General features: G+C 36.7%; 2 protein-coding genes across 3 annotated transcripts; one reads left to right on the top strand and one right to left on the bottom strand.

Annotated features, from left to right (window-relative positions):
* Positions 1–1,530: 1,530 nt before the first annotated feature.
* On the bottom strand, positions 1,531–5,047 carry fmoda (fibromodulin a). 2 transcript variants are annotated; one of them, XM_079393368.1, is made up of 3 exons: positions 4,907–5,047; positions 3,213–4,097; positions 1,531–2,512 (listed from the first exon to the last, which is right to left on the bottom strand). In XM_079393368.1, the coding sequence occupies exons 2-3, from the start codon at positions 4,090–4,092 to the stop codon at positions 2,361–2,363; spliced, it is 1,032 nt and encodes a 343-aa protein (XP_079249494.1). In that variant the 5' UTR covers positions 4,093–4,097; positions 4,907–5,047; the 3' UTR covers positions 1,531–2,360. The 2 variants fall into 2 exon arrangements, with proteins under 2 accessions (XP_079249494.1, XP_079249493.1); XM_079393367.1 differs by having other exon boundaries at positions 3,213–4,108; positions 4,907–4,968.
* A 407-nt stretch (positions 5,048–5,454) lies between these two features.
* LOC306854786 (keratocan-like) lies at positions 5,455–11,967 on the top strand (the record flags this gene model as incomplete). Its single annotated transcript, XM_079393017.1, has 3 exons — positions 5,455–5,528; positions 10,769–11,355; positions 11,636–11,967. The coding sequence occupies 3 exons, from the start codon at positions 5,455–5,457 to the stop codon at positions 11,965–11,967; spliced, it is 993 nt and encodes a 330-aa protein (XP_079249143.1).
* Between the last annotated feature and the right edge of the window lie 8,721 nt (positions 11,968–20,688).

The raw sequence follows: 20,688 nt of genomic DNA, 5'->3' as shown, positions 1-20,688 counted from the left end.
AAAAAAGTTTGACAGATGTGGTATAATTTTAATTATTCAGGGAGCCATGAGAGTTAAATCTCAAATAAAGTGGTTATTTCTTATAAACTTTTTATTGAGTTACTATCTCTATATATTGGTTGTCAAAGTGAAGCAACACCTTGCTGGCGAGTTTCCAAAGTGTAATGTCCTTGTGACTTTGGTTTTAAAAAAAAAAAGTAAGCTATAGCCTACTCTAAAACTAATCTGCATCTGCATGATGGTCCTTTTAATCATATAGGGCTTCTATACTAATTCATTTAGCTGTGGATCCTACGTCTACCGTGCCCTGCTTTTAAAGCTGCACCAACCCTGCGTCCCAATGTGCATACTATCCACCCTATCTGCCCTAAATAGTATTGAAAATTACTACTATCACATAGAATTTAGGATGGATAGTGTGCACATTGGGACGCAGGCTATGTAACTTTTGGAGCTCTAGCGGTTGATAAACAGAACTGCACGCATCCCGCGGAAGAACATTCTAACCGGAGCTACTTCTCCAAGTTTATGTCTATGGCGATTCACGCAGGTATGTGTTACTCCGCAGCGGCGACGACCCGAACAGGCTACAAAAGTCCGAATATAAGCAATTATCATAAGTGTACCGTATGATTCGGGATAAGCCAAATAGCCTGTTTGGAAGATAACTTCATGATGTAGCTACTCGCTCATTATATACATTTAGCAAATTTTGAACACAGAAAAAGTTACATAGTGCTGCTTTAAACCAACGGGGTATCAAATTTGTACCGCAAACGGACCCCATCAACATCTGGCAACACGCAGTATTCTGAGTTTGGACCTTCCCACTTACGTAGGCTACGCCTAGTTATTTATCTATTGTGGTAATGTGCAGGTCGTGTCAAAAAGTTGTTGGTCTACTCTATATAAATATATTCTGTACGTTTACCTCGTGTACGATCATTTTCTTCCAAACACGATAATTTGGACCTTCTGGTACGATACCTGGACATTTCCCATCTGGCAACACTGATGACTTTTGCAGGATGAAATACTCCCCGTTACACACGACACTTACTAAAGTCACAATATGATGTCTTAGCCAAATACATGGTGACTCTCAAGAAAGATTCTTTCACAAAACAAAACAAGAAACAAAACAAAACTGTGTAATGTGAAAATAATTGCCAGAGGCTTGCAGGCTAATAACACACGACTTGCAAATTGAATTACATTAATATGTTACCAATTCATGGCATAAAGCTCAAAAGCCACATTCTCCCAACCTCAGTTTTCTTTGAAGGTTACTTCCTTGATTCAGATCTAAATGTTCTGGTTGTAGAAATACTCTTATCAACATTCAAAGACGCGTCAACATATAATTAAGATTTAATAGCAATAACTTGATATTAAGTAATGATTAAGAAACATCTGTCAAAATTTGATTGTTGATTTAAGGGTAACTTAAAAACATTGTGTTATAATCTATGATATCAGAGTCAATTAGATTAGCTGCTTGTGTTGTGATTTCTTTAATAGAAATGGTTTCAATTAATCTCTCTTTATTTTCTTTGTAGACATTAACAAGAGCAATTTAGATATAAAAGAATGTTGTCACAGAGAACTAGAGAAATATGATTTGTTTGGATATGTTTTAAACTCACGTAAAAGCATTTAATACATCAAAATATTAGCTTTATTGTGTAACACGGAAGGTCTACAGGCAACATCAGAACCTCAGTCATTTTATAACACATGCAATACATTTGTTCTTAAAACACAACCATTCAAAGTTTTTCTTTCCCCCCTTTCAGATGTGAATGGAAGATAGTGGATTTTCTTTCATTTTCTCATGATGATATCGTATCAGACAATACATTATACAAGTTCTTCGGTCTCACATGTAGAATAAATACTCACAGCATTGTTCAAACTTCTTTCCTGAAGAGACATGAATCCACAAACCTAAAGTAAATCAAATGTGTATCAAAACAAATAGCAAAACTGCAATGTTGACTTTAGCACTGCCAATAGTGTCATCCAACTGACATTCAATCACACAAACATAGCATACATGCACAGAAAGGCACATTAAAATGGCTATGTGGCTTTTGAGAAAAGAAAAAAAAAAGCTAGCTTCACATCCCTTAACAGAGGATCTCCATTTCCTATCTAAATCTCTCAATATCCTTTTCCCCCCTTTTCTGTATTTGTACTTCTCTCTAAAGTCCACAGGAAATTATATTCCTCTCATACAACATCCCAAGGCACTATAAATTTCCCTACAATAAAAATGTTCATCAATGCAAAGTCATGCCACTCTGATATAATAATGTTGGAGGGAAACAAAAGAGCCCCCTGCTGATTGGTAACTGCCATTACACAGCAATATCAGTAGCCAGACGAAGGCAAAGGGCAGCTTCAGAGGGCATGTCTCCAGCACTGATCTCATTTCCTTCCAGCCTCAACACTTGCAGTTTGGAGAAGTTCATAACATCCACCACACTGCAGAAACTGCCCAATGTAAACTCTGAAACAAATGGAAAACAAGTTTTATATGCAATTTCAACATGTCTGGAATGGGAACAGTCACTGGATGAAAATAGTTAAGACTGTTTCACTAAAATTACACTGGAAGAAATCATTTTCTTATTTTTTTTAATCGAAATTTAGCCTTAAAAAAATCTAACATCCTTAATCAAGATTCATTTACAAGAAAATGAGTGATACGAGAATGTCAAAATATACCATTTTAAATATTCTTCATTTCACTTTTTTTGTTTGTTTGTTTGTAATCATAAAATCTCACTAAATGTTATTTAAAAAGAAATAAATGTAAAAAAATAATCATCTAAAACTGCTATGCAAAACAGCAATAAGAATGTCTATTTAAATAATGTTCTAATATTTTGCACTTTACATTGCCAATTATATCTTTATATCACTTTTATTACTCCTAATTTATATAATATTTTTAACTTTAACTTTCTTTTTTTCAAAATATCATTGTTATATTGTCTTTTTAATGTTTAGATTTTTTTTTTTACTGAATAATTGTTTTGTACTGTAAAGCTTTTGTCTATTCCAGTCCCAGGCTATGATTATATTTCAATGATTTTTTTTTCAATTATAACAATTAAGGCTGAAATAATTACTCCTTAAGTAAATTTAAAAAATAAACTCATGAAAGTGTATACACAAGTGTTAAAATAGACGTAAATGTGCTGTACCTTTGATCTGATTGGCCTGTAGATAAAGATGTTGCAGATTAGTACTAACAACAGGAATTCTCTCCAACTTGTTGAAGGACAAATCCAGCTCCACCAGACCGCTGTTGTTAAAGGTGTTTTGAGGGATGCCTTTGTTTGTGAGCTCATTGTGAGAAATACGGACATATTGCAGGTTGGTGAACTGGCTGAGGAAGTTCTCTGGAACTGCTTCGATGGAGTTGGACTCAATGTAGAGCTGGTGGAGCATCTCAGGAAGACCATTAGGAACCTTCTTGAGCTGGTTACCGCTCACATCCAGCAGAGTTAACGACTTCAGACCTTCCAGACCACTGATATCCTGGAGACCGTTGTTATGGAGCAAAAGTATGGTCAAATTCTCCATGCCGTCAAAAGCGTTGGGGGGCAACTTTGTGATTTTATTGTGATTGAGACGAAGGTCACGTAGTGAGCGAGGCAGGTTGGACGGCACCTCGGTTAGGTTGTTGTTGTTCAGGTACAGGCGATCCAAGTTCACCAGTTTGGCAAACGCTTGCTTGCCCACTGAGTTAATGTGATTCTCATGCAGCAAAACCCACACAAGGTTGGTGGCATTTCCAAAAGCATTATCTGGGACAGAGGTGATCTGATTGTGTTGCAGGTACACATACTTCATCCGGGATGGGATGTAAGGCATTTGCTTCATGTTGCGGTTGTCGCAGTACATGGCGATTGGGAAGGTTGGAGGACAGTCGCACTCCTCGGGACATTCTCCTCCGGTGTTGTCAGCCTGCAGAGAGGCATAACCACGGCTGTGCAGAGAAGAAAGCCACTGGAAAGGATCTCTCTCCTGAGCCAGCGAGAAATTCAGGAGTCCCAACAGCAGAAGAGCGATTAGCCGCATTGTCACTGGCAAGAGACTTAACAGCGTCAGACAGAAAGAACACTTTTAAGATTTGTAGGATTAATTAAAAATGCGTAATTAGTGACTACCCTGCTGTAAAACCAGCCTTGGATTGACTGCTGGTGTACCCAGCCCATGTAAGTTTATGCCAACTGGTTTAACCAGATGCCCTGAGCTATTTTACTTGCTATAGCTTTTTCCAGCAAAGTCTGGCTGGTTTTAATAGAGGTTTGGTCATTGTATGACTAGCTAAATCAGCAAACAGCCTCACCAGGCTGGGAAAACAGGTAAAATAGTGAAGACAAACCATTTTTAACTGGTTTAAGCATTTTTTCTCTAGCCAGGTGGCTAGCTGGTCTTCCAGATTGTTTAGATGACAAGTGCCCAAAATCCATCTGTAACCATAGCAGATCAGATCAGCCTGAAGACCCAAAATCAGTTTTGATTGCTTCAAAACGGTTTTGCAACAGGGAAAGGTGACACCAAAAATGGAATAAAAACTAAATACTGAAATTACTGCATATCAGGCAAAAATAGTTACTTGTGTGTGATAAAACTGAAAAATAATGGCTATTGTATAAAAAATTAACAGGTCAGGTATAGGAAACCCAGGCATTTCATTTATCTATACAGTACTTTAAGTAAAAACCGTAACACAACCAAATAGCAACACAACCTGTATTCAACTACTGTGAGCTTGTTCCACTTAGTACCAAATCCAAAGTCTCCACTGATGCAGAAATACAAAATACGAGAATAAATATATAAATAATCAATCTTTCAAGTAGGCAGTAGAAAACAGCATCACACCTACCTGATCAGCAAAGGCTCTACCTTCTTTATGTCTCACTGCGAGTCCTTGTAGCAAAATGAAGTGGCTTTGGCAAAGACTGCAAAAACCCCTTCTCCCCTACAAACTTTTTTGCCTCCACCCTCCGAAGCCCCCTCTCAACCCCTGTCCAATTACAGAAGACTTGCCTTTCTCCATCCCAAGTCCCTTTTTCACCAGCGTTGAGTGGCTGGTCTCGATCACTCCCAGCTGTGGAACATGTTAGGGACATCTGCGTCTGCATACATCAAGCTTTTCTCATTAAGCAGAATGCGGCTCTTACTGCAAGACTGACCAAACTATCAACAATGCATGAGGGAGCTGTATACAACTCTACAGACTTACCTTCTTACCTGTGAGCCACTCAAGAGGCACGGCAAACATGTTCCCTTAAGATTACAAAACAGACACATATTCAGCACATTTTCTTCAGATGCAGACTGAATGGCTAATATTAAACAGTCTGTTATTCGATCTCTTTTGTGTTTCATATCTACTTGGAGTTTCATATCTCCAGGCACTCATCCTGAGGAATGTCAGGTCCTCCATCTCCTGAGAGGCCTCTCTTTGTGGTCTTTGATGGCTGGTTGCAGCCAGCTGGTTTTTGGTAAGCAGATCTGTGACACGCTAGAGATGCTGGGCTTTGGACACAAAGCCAGACAGCTTCATGTTCTGACAGCTCCAGGACTGAATCACAAACACAGGTCTTGAGGGAGCCCCCATTTTTATTTACTGTGTGAATAGTTGAAAAACTACAGGTGTGGATGTTTTAGCACATTTGTGTAGCAGGTTTTCTTAAATTATTTAAAAAATCGTTGTCAGCCTTCCAAATACAGCTTAAAAGTAACTAATCAGTTGTACCAATAAGAGAATACATTAATAATTAATACTAAATTGCAATTTCACCATTACAAATGGGAAATTACATATGCAAGTTTCAATTAAAGTATGTTTTAGTTTACAGTAAACGCTTGTCAGTGCATTTGACAGAAGACAATAATTATAAAAAAATATGAATTATGAATTGACATAAAAATATGTTCTTAAGTCAAAAAAGCAATCCAACATAATTGCATTTTATCTCAAAATAAGCCATAATATATTTTCATTTAATTGCAAGTAACATGCACTAAGTGTCCGAATAAATTACATAATTATACCCTTTTAAAGTATATTAAGTGGTATTTTTTCACAAGAGTATACAGTATGTCAGTCTAATTCTGTAAATGGCTTAACTTAGCTAGCTGATCTACTTACTAAACAAACCTAATAACCTTTCAAAAAAACTTTAGCTAGACATTTTAGCATTAATTATGAAAGAAAATTCAAGTTATAGACTTGAAACAGCATAAGAATTGCTCACTCCCCAGTACTTCTTCATACTGTTCACTATTTGGATGCATAGATGACTCGATCTCTATAACATATTGTTTTCCATACTGTTGCTGCAAGTAGACTGACTGTCTCTAGAAAAAGCTTCAGGTCCAGAACGCACAGGGTCTGATCCCAAAGGGAGGTGAACTAAGCATCAGGAAACACTTTACATTCCTGCCATCCCTGTCCCTGATCTCTCTCCCGCCGTGACTTAGGCTCTTTGAACTTTAGAATGATGTTATTTGTGTTACAGCACACAGAGGACAGACAACAGAGGTGACCTGAATCACTGCGAGACATGCTTTCTTACGTTATTTTCAGTGAAGACCTCCGAGTAAATGAAGACTAAAGCTATTAGCTTTAAGTAGAGCAAGTTATTCTGCTGGAATTTTGTCCATTGTATAGATGTCGGATTCTAATAGCTATTCTGGTAGCTAGAATTCAGCCGATAATAAATTAACATGCCAAAGTACACTTTAGTAACCCTATGGGGCATTAGTCAAACCATTATGATATTATCCTATTTTATCTGAACTCGCATAGTAGTGAAGATAGTTTGAGATATAGCGCCCTCTAGGCATCGATTTAGGGAAATGCATGTGATTCTGCAGCCAAAATATTATCTCAATAGGAAGTAAGGTTTGTGAGCTTCATCAAAGCTTTCAAAGTAACATATGCAGTATAGATCCATGAAACAAGATTTTGAGAGAACACTCTGCATTAGCTCTGAAATGTAAAGAAACTGAAATACCCTGTAAACTGACCGTCACACTCGCTCCTGGCTTGGCCTGACTTTGCCACGGCAGTCTGCTAACCGCAAAATATCCACAAAGACCTCAGTCATAACGTGCCAAGGGAGAAACAGCTCACACGACTGGTGTATGCTTATGAAAATGCAAACACAAACCACACTGTACACATGTAAGCAGTGTTTTGACTGGTTCTAAGTGTACACAGAATTTATACTGACTGGAAATTGTACGCAAACTTGTGAAGAAAACATTGAGAACAGTGAAGAAGTACAAGAGACGAAGGAGAACATGAGTGTAAGGAATTATGGATGCATAACCCTAAATATACTGAAGGAGATCCAGACTCTGATTAATTTAACCCTACATAATTTAGCAACAAGTTCTGATTCCAGTGTTTCCTTCTAAGCACTACAGTTATTTTTATTTTATTTTTTTGGCAGTCAAGCTACAAAGCCTGCCGGGTTACAAAGTAAGATTCCAAAAGCACTGGAAGGTTCTTCATTTCCTTCTGTTTAAATGGAAAAAAATAAAAATCTGGCAGCCAGTGGCAGTCTACAGTGTTTCAGGTAACAGAATAACATAAACACCCCTTCAAAAACACTATAGCTCAAGCTCAAAGTCATACATTCAGAGTTAAATCAGTGTTTATCAAAACTACCTGTCTAGCCTTCAAAGATAGTTCAAAGGACTAAAGTAAGGGGTTTCGAACCCTCTATATGGGTCAGTCACACATCGTGTTTATTTTGGTGTCCTAAACAAATTTGAATATCAAACTGAATAGTTTGCAAATAAAAATTATGCCTGATGATTTAAACATTTTCCTTGAGAAATAAAATTTTTATAAAACATTGTTCCTTTCACATTTTGTGAAATTTCAGAATAAACTAAACTATTACTCTTGTCTGTGTTCATTTACTATAGATGAAATGTTTCATAATATATTTCATAATATACACATAATACACACACACACACACACACACACACACACACATATATATGAGAGAGAGAGTTTTAAAAATATATTTTTAACATTTATTTTACCTTATTAAAATTTGACTTAAACAATTAAACAATGTTAAATGGTAACATTTTGGGGGTTATGTTTGCACTGGGAAATATATTTAAAAATACATATTTTACATATACATATTACGTAAAGAATATATATATTATACAACATATATAGTTAAATTATCAATGTAAAGTTATAACAAATTACATTGTGCTTTTTGTTTTCTTTTTCTATTTCCATACAAAAATCTTTTAAAAACTGTAATAAACAATGTTATTATATAAAAAATATTTTAGAGAAGTATTGAATATAAAATAATAACACTGAGTATAAAAGAATATTATATCAAACAATAACAACCTTGCTTTTGTGATTGTTATGGTGGATTTGAGTGCTAGGGGGCACTCTGACTTTTCAGACCTTCATAGACCAAAACATTGTCTCATCCCTATGGAAGGGCTTTGATGTGTTGGGCTAAAGCTATCTTAACTAAACTACTCTCTCTCTCTCCTTCTTTTCTTCTCTCCTGCTCTCTCGCAGATGAACAGGGTCTGTTTGGCTCCCCAGGCCCCCTCCAGCTGTCTGACTGTAACCATTGCTCTCTGTGCTAGATGTTCCAGAGCTGACTGCTGTGCAGGGCATGTCTGCAAAGAGAAAATATACTGCCTTCAAACATACTCCCCTTTCTCACAGGCTCAATGATGTGATATTACAGTTCATCAGTCAGTGGCTTGAGGCTGTTTATGTTACAGTATATGGTTTGCATAAGCATTAAAATATGTTTCCGCATCAGTTGTATATTACTCAAAATCAAGCTTTGAAGGAGAACGTCACATTAAATCAACAACAGGATTTCTATCCACACATTATCTGATATGTATTAAATCCAAAAGATTTTGAATCACATCAGCATTGTCGCATTGTCCTTTCTATGCTGCCAGCACACGTTTCTAACAAATGTTGTGCAGTGGTTAGACTCCAATCATAAGCTTCCGAGACAGGTTGGGGAAAAAAAGGAGTGAGAATAAGCCGTATGGAAGAAAAGGCCATCGCTGATTGAGGAATGTTTCAGTAGCTGCGTAAAACTCTTCAGGTTGCCCAGTTTAAACGTGTACAGGGATAGTCTTGACAAATATACCGTTCAGAAGCTCTTCTAACTACAATTGGCCTGGGAAGAGAGGTGAAAGGTATGCTCATTCCTCTCGCAAATGTAGACGATGCATGTGTTTGCAATGTGACGAAAGAGAATGGAAGAAAACCACTGGATAGCAGCATTTTTAAACCAGTTTAGCCTCTTGCCTATTTAGCGACACTGTGGCTGACAATGAAATAGAGATTATATAGACATGAAGTTGTATTTGGCATATTATTACAATTAACCCTCTGGGGTCCGAGGTGATTTTGGGGCCCTTGAGATGTTTTGACATGCCCTGATATTTATGCTTATTTCAGCTACTTATACTATTGACCTACATGTTTTTTTTTTTGCATTCAGCACAAACTGTGCTACAATAATATGTGATCAAGATGGATGGACATGTTTGCATTTTTTAGAAAAAAAGGGCCATAAAAGCCACACTAAATAGTCCTGAATAAGACTTTTGAGTAATCAGTCTTGTAGGCTAGAATTAAATTTTTAAAGACATGTTTTGTGATCGAAAGCCAATATACGAGGGAGCGGTAATGGGCTTGAATATTAAGTGGTTCTCACCTGAGAGACAAAGGGCCCTCCTCTAAAGCTGCTAATGGGCCATCAGTGTGACTGTGACTGAGGCAGGCAAGACAGAGTGTGAGGAGACTGAAATTTCTTTTTTTTTTTATTATTTGTATTTTATTTACAACACTATAATCAAAACATACATAATGAAGGTCAAATACACATTATTGTGCACACTGATATAACCACAGAGATGTGAACAGACTTTGACTCATTCCTGCAACAGATTCTGTTCAACAAGTGAAACAAGTACCTGACATTTACTTATTTCCATGGATTCAAGAAGAAGAAAAAAACAATCAGTAGTAAAGGATCTTGTTTTACCATAGAATATCAGTGTGGTTGAACATCAAACTGTGTTCCTCTGAGAGCACTGTACCAACATCAGAAGAACGTCATCAGGATTCATTTGTGGTTCAGGTACCTGATTCAATAAAATACAAACAACCAAAAACATTTGTGAGCATGTTAAAATCAGGAGCATCTATATATATAGGTTTTATAGACTCACACATACTTTGTACTATCGTAAACAAAAAAATACCTTTTATATCTGAGAAACTAATTATTATTGTTTAGCATGTTATTAAAATCTATTTTTGAACAAAGTAGGCTATTAATCATAAACATGTTCTAAACATACTTAGACTCGTAGCATTCATCAATGCACTTTCATATTACTTTTATAATATAATTTATAAGCAAGAATGCAAAGCTCTGCTACTGTAACTTACAAATAAGCCAATTCATCAATGCACTTTCATATTACTTTTATAATATAATTTATAAGCAAGAATGCAAAGCTCTGCTACTGTAACTTACAAATAAGCCAATGTTTTTATATATCTTTATCTAAGCAATACGTGTGGAAACTTTTATTTATTGCTATTAGAAAAAAAATAAGGTTTGTGAGTAGTTTGAATTATGAACGCTTTAATCAAAGTTTAAATTCCTCAAAGTTAAAGGCTGTTTCTGTTTCATTTAGGCAGGCGGACGAATGGATATAAGCACAATTTTATTGTTACTCTCTGTGTGTGGGCCGACTTGGGAGAGCCAAGTGTGTTGACTTTGAAAGATCAGATGGATTGGTGCTCCGGGTGCCCCGGATGGTTTCGTGCTGTTAACACACAAAGTTGTCCTTTGGAGTGTGACTACCCTATCCAGTGGCCAACAGCTCTTTATTGTGACCACAGGGGCCTTACCCAGCTTCCCTCTGGTCTTCCGTCCCGCACACAGTACATGTTTCTCCAAGGCAATAATATAACCATCCTTGGATCCGGAGCGTTCGCAAATGCCACCAACTTGCGTTGGTTGATCTTGGATCGCAATCAGCTACTGAGTGAGCAACTCGATAATGTGTTGTTCTCCAATCTAACCCGCTTGGTAAATCTTTTCATAAATAATAATAACCTGACAAGGGTGCCAGTTGGACTGCCTAGTGGACTTAAGCAGCTGCGACTCGCATATAATCGCATCGAAAAGATTTCTGAAGGTGCTTTCCAAAATCTGGACAATTTAACATTACTTTTGTTACAAGGCAATCGTCTGACGACTATTGAAGAGGGCGACTTAAAAGGTATTCTTTGGTTTTTATATTTTTTAATACATATTTCAGAAGATAAATCTAGAGATGCACTGATATTAAAACTACAGAATAAAATGATTTGCTAGAAATGAAACAATACTGATAAACACCAATTAATAAATCAAATGAAATATCTCTCTAATATCTGATCTAAAAACTGATATGGGGCCGATATTGTTTGCATCTCTACATAAATTATCAGGAAGCATTAACAAAGTTAATCATTTCGTAAACTCTAAGCGTTACCTCTATTCGTCATGTTCTTCACCAGGTCTTGGAGTCCTCAACCTCCTGGATCTTAGTCACAACCTCCTGGAGACTTTCCCCAAACATATGCCTCCATCTGTCCAGCAGCTTTACCTCTCCAACAACTCTCTGACTGGCCTGACCGAAAACAGCCTTCATGGTTTTAATAGACTCCGTTATTTACGGCTTGGACACAACAAATTGAGGAATGAAGGGCTTGACCCTAGTGCATTTAACCTCACATCTCTGGTAGAGCTGGATCTTTCTTATAATCAGCTGACAGAAATCTCTATAGTTCCCACCACACTTCAGCACCTCTACCTTGAGGTTAATCATATCCGAGGTGAGTTGGTGTAAAGTTCTTGTTTTATACAAACAAAAGCACTGAGGTTTATCCTTTAGCATTGCACTGATGAGAAAGCAGCACTACTGAAGTTTAATGTGGCAGAGGAAAATCCATGAGAGCATTTCATAACTGCGACATGACACAAGACAAAGAACCTTATTTTTTTAAATTCTCATGCTGATGTAACATTAACAAAAGATTCAATAAATTGCTCCAACAGAACTTGGAGAGAATGTGACACTTAAATCTTACTGAAGGTTTTCAAGACAAGACATAGTGGATATAAAGCACTGCTGACAGATTTCAGGAAACCATGGATTGGTTTTGATCCACAAAATCACTTCAATGTGGCAAACTTCACAATTTCTTTATAATTTGGGAACTAGCATTATGTGAATTTGAATTGAATTGGCCACAGCGGAATTTTGGAATCTGAAGTGGTTTTAAAGGAACTGTGGCAATTCTGGATTCTACAGTATTTGCAAATTCAAATTCAATTCAAATTCTAGGACTGAACTGTAATTTAAGGCACATTTTAAATTCAACTCTAAATCCTGCACAAATCTGTCCCAGGCCCTGTGATAAGAAGGAAGCCTGCATATAAACATGAAATCATGGCCAGTAACAATTTTTGCTATCATACTCACATGTCTGCTACAGTCTTAAATATCAGCCAAGAGCAGAAATGATTCTAAACACAAAACTGTAAGCTCGCCAAATGCTTGACTGAGAACCGCTTGAATGTTTGTGTCCTGATCAACAGTCTTACAGAATGAGGCCGTGTTCTCAGGCTTGATGAAATAATCCCTGGCACGAGAGAATCAACATTCAGACCCGGATGGGCCATAGGAAAAGTGATGGAAAATGTGACAGGAATTTAGAAGAGAAATAACAAACTTTCCCTCCTCTCTTGGTTTTCTTTTCCCCATTTCCCATTCTCTAATGTGCTTGTCACAACGTGTCTGCAGACAGACACATCCTGGAGAGATACAAGGTGACCAGAAAAAGTAGGTTAGCTGAAAGAGAAGGAGGGAGAAAAGAAAGAAGGAAGGTTTGAAAACATCTGTGAATACTCCAAAAGGAATCCACATGTGCTAAAAGCACGCTCTGTTCTTCCCCCTCCTCCTCAGCAGCACGCTGAGCTCAGTTACAAGAGCTGTGCCTCTGGTGGACAGCAAATACTTAAGCAGACATTCTTTTTTTTTCAGGCAGTGGTCATGATTATCTCTCTTTGAACCACACAACAAAACCTCATGCCATCAACAGCGGTTTACCAGTTCAAAATGAAGTATAATAGTCTAATTATTCAAACGAAACCACTATTGAAAATGAAAAAACAGATGACTGGTATATTATAGCCTAGAAGAAGAGGTTAGGGAAAGGTTAAACAACCTGTCAGATCTACCCTCAGAAAACAAATCGAAAGAATGTAATAGAGAATGTCTTGACCAATTATTGATGTACTGAGCCATTAAAAGGCTCCAGTCTGAGGGTGGAGACACAATGATTTTTTTTTTTGCATAGATCTCCAGAAAATATGGTAAAAATACACACCTTAAGTGCTTTGTAATATTGATTCTCTGTGCTGAGAATAGTCTTAATGTAGTCAGAGTCTTTCAGTTTATGACTCTTAACTACAAGCTCTCTCCACCCTCAATACCACGACTGAGGTGCCCTTGAGCAAGGCACCGAACCCCCAACTGCTCCCCGGGCGCCGCAGCATGGCTGCCCACTGCTCCGGGTGTGTGTTCACGGTGTGTGTGTGTGTGTGTGTGTGTGTGTGCATTTGTTCACTACTCACTGCTGTGTGTGTGCACTTGGATGGGTTAAACGCAGAGCACCAATTTCGAGTATGGGTCACCATACTTGACAATATGTCACGACTTTACTTTACTTTTTTTACTTTACAAGCTGTACAGATACCTACTGTAGCTTTATGCTACCATCACAAACAAGATGAAACAGATCTGCCCACTACAGGTTTCCTCTTGTGTTCTCACCGAAGGTGCCAATGGCAGCGCACCTGTAACTTATTTACACAGTGCTGGGAAGCAGCTCCTCCTGTTTACGAGGACTGTCGTTCACCTGTGGTGTGTGATCTTGTGAAGGATTAATGTCTGCTGCAAATTCTCTGAAGCACCATGTCACATTAATCGCTGAATATGGTGACCACATTGTCTCGCTATCTCTATCTGGTAAACAGTGGAAGTGGAAACCCAGTACCAGTATTTCAAAACAGACAGACAGCTGGGAGTAACAGACATCTTAACAATCTCAACCTGCTTGATGAAGTAGCTTACTATGAAAGTCACAAGAGACAAATGTAAAAATATATAAATAAATACCCTTCCGGTAGTGATGAAGAAAATGTGTGATACTAACACTGCCATACTGGTTAAATAATGGTAAAAAAAAAAAAAAAAAGTTCATATTCATGTATGAAGATTCTAAGGCTGGACGGTAATAAATTGGGGTATTCTGTCTACGTGTCCTCCATAGCCTTTACATTTGAGCTAATAGAAGCAGTAAGCATCTTAAGCATCGCTACATTTTTAGGTTTTCTGAAAACTTTGAAATACAAGCATGCAATGATATATTATAACATATGTATATTTAGATTACATTACAAAGCATGACAGGAGAATACGCTGCTCAGTGCTGATGTTTTGAATAAGCATATGCTGTCAATGGTTTTATACTGTTTTAATGAAATAAGTTTTCCCTCTGGATGTACTGTATATGGACAGTCATATTTTATTTTGAAGCACAGTGCTTGACTTCACATGTTCAAAGTATAATCAGAATAAATCTAACTGTTGAACATGTGGATATACACTACATGGTGCTTTCTTTTAAAGAAAATAATATTATTAACAGAATTAACAAAAAACATTAAGCAGCACAACTGTTTTCAATTCTGTTAATATTAAGAAATGTTTCTTGAGCACCAAATTATATGCGAATGATTTCTGAAGGATCATGTGACACTGAAGACTGGAGTAAGGGCTGCTGAAAATTCAGCTTTGCTACCACAGCAATCAATTACATTTTAAAATATTTTAACATAGAAACTGTTATTTTAAATTGTAGTAGTTCACAATAATACTGTCTTTACTGCATTTTTTTTTAACAATGCAGCCTTGGTGAGCATAAGAGACTTCTTTTTAAAACATTACAAAAACCTTACAAAAACATTACCAAACCCAAACTTTTGAACAGTATTTTTGAAAACTTTTTGAAGGTAAGGCTCTGTTACATATAGTCTGGAAAATATTATTATTCCATCACTGTGGCATCTCTTGTAACATTACAATGTATTTTCCCCCAAACGCTTAAAAAAATGAAGTTCTAAGATTCCAATTAAAATAAAACCCTTTTGTGTCAAATTATATTGACAGTGTAATTATTTTCATCTGTGTTATACAGTGGTTTAGTTCATTTACAGTTTCCTCTGTCTGTTTTAACTGGAATTTTAACAGAAATTAATTTTCATATCATATAATAATTCACAGCTCTGCTGCATGTTCTGACCTGGCAGTTTTGTAATGAAAGAAATCGGTATTCACAACATCCCTCTTAGTACACTGCAATACTATCAGTGCTGTCAAGAACATTGCTTCTGCCAAGGCTGAAAACACTACAAAAATGATTATATCCTCTTTGTGAATTAATCAAAGAGCATAAGACATTGTCTATGACAAAGACAAAGCATTTTGTTAAAGGCACTTCTGAAATACCGATCTTTGGACAGAAAAATTCTATTGTGACATAAAGAACAATCACAGGTCCCTCAGTGAGTATCCATGAGCAAAATTAGTTTAGCCAAAACAAAAAATGTCCTCTAAAAGAAATGTTTTCATGATAGAGAATGACATGCTTGGCCTCTTTTGTTTCTTGTACAATGCTTCTCATTCAGTGCAATGGATATAATGGATAACAGTATCATATTTGTTCACCTCAGGATTCTGTTAACTCTGGCTAACACAGTGTCCTTACCAAACACAGAGCAACAAGGAATAAATCTCTTCCATGTTAATCAATAACCCTAGTTTCTGTCCTAACAGTGACAATCAGCACTATTTTGTCGGTACTAGAAAATTTATTGGACCATAATATACTGAAATATGACAAATCACTAAAATTCCACATGGATAACCACAAAAAGGATGCTGTCTGGAGAAGAATAGCAGTAATATGAGTTAAGCGTTTTTTGAGAGTGCAAGAGTGTGCAAACAAACACACTTTTATGTTTTGCATTCGAGGCAGCATTTTTGCTTTCAGTGAGGACAGACAAAATACTTACGACCCAGTAGACATAGAAGAGAGTGAAGTCAACCACAACATCTTCAGCACAAGAGCTCCTTCTCACCAGTCCAGTGGAATAAAACGCAAGTAACACAAATCATGCTCAAACTAAACTCTCATTTTGTCACAAGTCCTATTTGTGCTGGATCAAAAAACTTTCCCCCAAAACCTAATGTTTGATCTATAGATCCAAAGAATGACTCTTCCATATCTAAAAGATTGTGAGTTAATGGACCATGTAACTCACATAACTCACTCTGGGATCTCCACTAAGATTTGTTTTCTAGTGCAGAACAGCAGTCACAGATCAGCCTGGTGTGGACTTCACATTCCCCATTAGCAGAGCCATGGCAGCACAAAGAACTTGAACATTTTCGGGTTCACTTCTTGAACCTTAAAGAAACACAAGATAACTGAACCAGGAGGACTATAATTACATAATGTTAGTTCATCTCAAAGCCAAGCTATCATTCATAGGTTAAATAAATATATTTACATACACCATCCTAAACATAGTCAGACAGAATCATGGGAAATGAAATAATATATAGCTGTGTTGTGGTAAAGTCATTAGTATAAGCCAAAAAAAACAGATTCATATTACCTATGAAAGAAGAGGTGGTCCCACAACAGACCTCAGAAATAAGGGTCCAACTGGAGCATATTGTAGCAGTGGTTGTTAGAACTGCCTATGAGGGCATTCATGCCCATTAAAAACATGCTTTCTTTAGTTATCCAAATAACTATAAATCCACATACTACATGATGCAGTTCAAATGTATAAATCAATCACAATCCATTAAAAGAAATGTCAACAAAGTCTTGAAGCACAAAGAGCTCTAATATTTATGCCACAAACATCCATCGACCCAATTCATCCATCAAGTTCATCTGGACCAAAGAATATCATGGAAAAAGGTACATCAACAAAATCAGTCCAAAGTAAATATTCAATTAACATAAGAAACAATCAAACACATGTTTCAAATAAAGCTATTCAAAATGTTTGGATGTGTTTGTTTGTTAGTTATGACAAGCCATTCATAGGCAATGCAGTAGCATTATACAAAAAGGAATAAGTCACAGGACCAAACAGGGGCCGGATTCACGAAAATCTTCTTAAGAAATAAGTTAAGAAATTTCTTAAGATAAATTATACGAAGTTCGTAAGAATGTTCTTAAGTGCAATTCTTGAAAAATTCTTAATAAGTTCTCAAATATATTCTTAAGAACATCTTAATTTTTTTCTTAAGAAGAAAATGACAGTCTAAACTCTTTATTGTCTTTTTGCGCTTCCTGCAGATTACCCTAATAATCATAGTAAGCACGCACACTTTTTTTGTCGCGATTTTGACTGGCGCTCAGTTTTACATTTTTAATGCGGCATGTTTTTGAACAGCCTGTCTCAAGCCGCAGCGATCCGTTTCATTCAGTTTTGTAGTGCTGGGCTGTGTTTTTGCTCTCATCCGAGTGAACACTTCCGGTATGTGTATCCGCATTACACAGTCATATGCGCTGCATACTGCCAAAGATTATGTCGTATTTATAAGCTAAAATAATAGCGTCCAGTTAAAGTTACCTATCTTACTCGTTTTTGTAGAGTTGCTACTGAGTTTTGAAGTTAGCAAACAGTAGTGTCACACACAGGCTAATCATGACCGATCATTGTTTACATTATCAGTCATGGCTGTCGCTTCAGAAAACTCGCGCACATCGCTATTAATAGTCATACTATGTATTAGGCTATATGTAGCTAACGTTGTTGTAATGCTTAAATATAACAATTATTTTGAAATAACCCAATAAATTCATTAAATAATTCTTACTGTTTTGGATTTAAGACAAGTCTGTCGGCTGTCCTAAATTTAAGAAGTTATTTACGATGATTTTTAAGAAGATTCTTTTCAAGAATTTGAATTCTTCTTCATTTTTGTCTTAAGAACAATCTTAAGAAAAAAGATAAGAATATTCTTAAGAAGAATGTTTGGGAATACAAAATATTCTTAACTTTTTTCTTAAGTTAAAAAATAAGAAGAAAATTGCAGTTAAGAAGAAATTTCTTCTTAAGAATGTTTCGTGAATCCGGCCCCAGGCAGATAACAAAGCAAAACACCATTCTTCAAGAGATGTTATCTCTGGTTATCCATTTCACAGTGTTAAAACTATTTAATTTTGTTTGGTCTTTGTTCTCTATCTAAACATTCATTTTGTTTGACTGACTGGTATGCTATTCAGACCCACAGCACAATTTGCTAGTGCAATGTAGTTTCTACGTATATTTTGTGCAAGTAAATATAGAGTAACTTACATTTTAGCCACAATATCTAGTCAGTTTTTGCTCTGCCAATGAAAAGAGTTTCAAACAAAGCCACAGAAGACAAACAGCATGGTGTTTCAGAGCATGGTGATGTTCTTCAATGAAAGTGTTTTTGAATAAAACAGCCGAGTAACTGATTCAGTGACTAAATTCTGGTTCATTCAGGCATGAATCAGTGTGTTTAAACAAATCGGTTGTGTGAATGATTCAGTGATTCACTCATAAATACAGTGTTTTGTCACCACCCACTGGAGAAATTATGTAACCCACAGAAATAGTCACTGAACAGAGATACAGAAAAATTATTATTATTATTATTATAAAAGTGACAGATTTTTTGCCCTAAAGCGGCAGAGAATATTTATGCCAGTCGGCTACAATACTAATTACACAATAATTGCTGCATAATAATCTATAAATTCAATTTATCCTTTCTAACATATGCCAAATCTACATGCACTGACCTTGCTTTGTTTTCACACATTCTGCTATGAATGCATCAGGCAATGAGCTCTAGCTTTGGCCTACTTCCCAGAAAAACTCAGTCTGATTAACTCTTCAAGTGCAAGTACTTACAGTAGGAAACCTCTCTGAAATTTTGCTGAGTTCACAAACTCTACCTAGGGGGTTTGGCAAATTGTGGTTGTTTGATTGGTGTCAGGCCCTCCGGGTGGAGAAAGAGCTTGTTAAGCAAAGATCCCAATGAATCTCAGTCTGATTACATCAACCAGACCTCCACCATAGACATCATCAAGATGGTTGTGGTGGCCACAACTGCATTACAGTGGCACTTCATTAATTCAAAACTTAATTCAAAAAGGAAAAAGCTGGGTGGTGAAGCTGTTTGTGACACATCGCTAAGCATCTGCTTCTGATCCAAAATTTTGTTCTAGGTGGCAATTAAATAAAAATTATATGCAATTTTTTCGTCAATACAGAAAGCAAAGTCTGCACCCTATGATTGCATTATTCACACATACTGTGCATCTGCGCCTGCACATCTGTCAATCATTTGTATCTGTCTGTGAATGTGTGTAAGCACACACAATAAAATCAACCCAGATGGCAAGACTGCACACATCAGACACACACAATCATCTGTCAAGCACATGCCAAACGAATTCCTTCTCACCTTAGCAAAATTAGAAGAACAATATGAGTGAATTTGTTTCAGATACACACAGTTAAGTTCAACACCATATGTATGACTAACCTTGGTTGTTTTCACTCTGCGCCAAACCATTAAGCTATTGGCAATAAATCTAAAAGCATGTAATTAAGCTTGATAAGCAAATAAATTTAAGTTGTATGAGGAAGGAAAGACATTTCCTTGCCAAAAGGGTACTCCAGTTACACCCTTTCCAGCCTTGTACTTTTTAATAAACAACAAATGTTGGGTATCAAAGTAAATATCACAATGACTCATGTACTGTACTCAGTAAGAGCCATTACGACATGCAACAACTCACCCATTGTAACGCTGATGTAATGATGTTTGATAGAGACCAGCCTGTGCCTGAATATTGAGGTCAATCTTAACATTATTCATAATGCCAAGGACTCAATTTGAGTGAATGAATTTTAAGACTAAAATGAAAGGGGCAACTCCCTAAAATCCCTAAGATCTCACAGCATACAAAAGTGATCTTCCTGAAAACAGAACTGGACCAGCACCTTTCTCCAGCTGCGCTCCATTTTCCGGGCTGCTCTCTTTTGGGCCCATTATACCAAAGATTGTGCTCATTATACCACGGTGTTGGACTATTTTCCTTAATCGTCCTTAAGCGTAAAGGAGCAACCGTATCTAAAGTGCTAGAAAAGTGAGAGTCAATAGTTTCTGTTACATTATCAAGTTGTTCTGAGCTATTGGATATGCTGAGGAATTGAGATAAATCAGGAAGATTATTTATAAAGTAGTCTTTTGTGGTAGAAGTGAGGGTTCTACCATATTTGTAACAAGGAGTTGGCTTTACAGCTTTAGCTATATGGAATATACACAAAACTAGATAATGATCTGAGATATCATTGCTCTGCTGGAATATTTCAACGCCACTGACATCAATTCCATATGACAATATTAAATCTAGAGTATAATTTCGACAATGAGTAG

The sequence above is a fragment of the Barbus barbus genome, assembly GCF_936440315.1.
Source record: "Barbus barbus genome assembly, chromosome: 35".
Taxonomy (NCBI): Eukaryota; Metazoa; Chordata; class Actinopteri; order Cypriniformes; family Cyprinidae; genus Barbus; species Barbus barbus.
The sequence above is the reverse complement of the archived record's forward strand: the minus strand, read 5'-3'. Positions and strand labels throughout refer to the sequence as shown.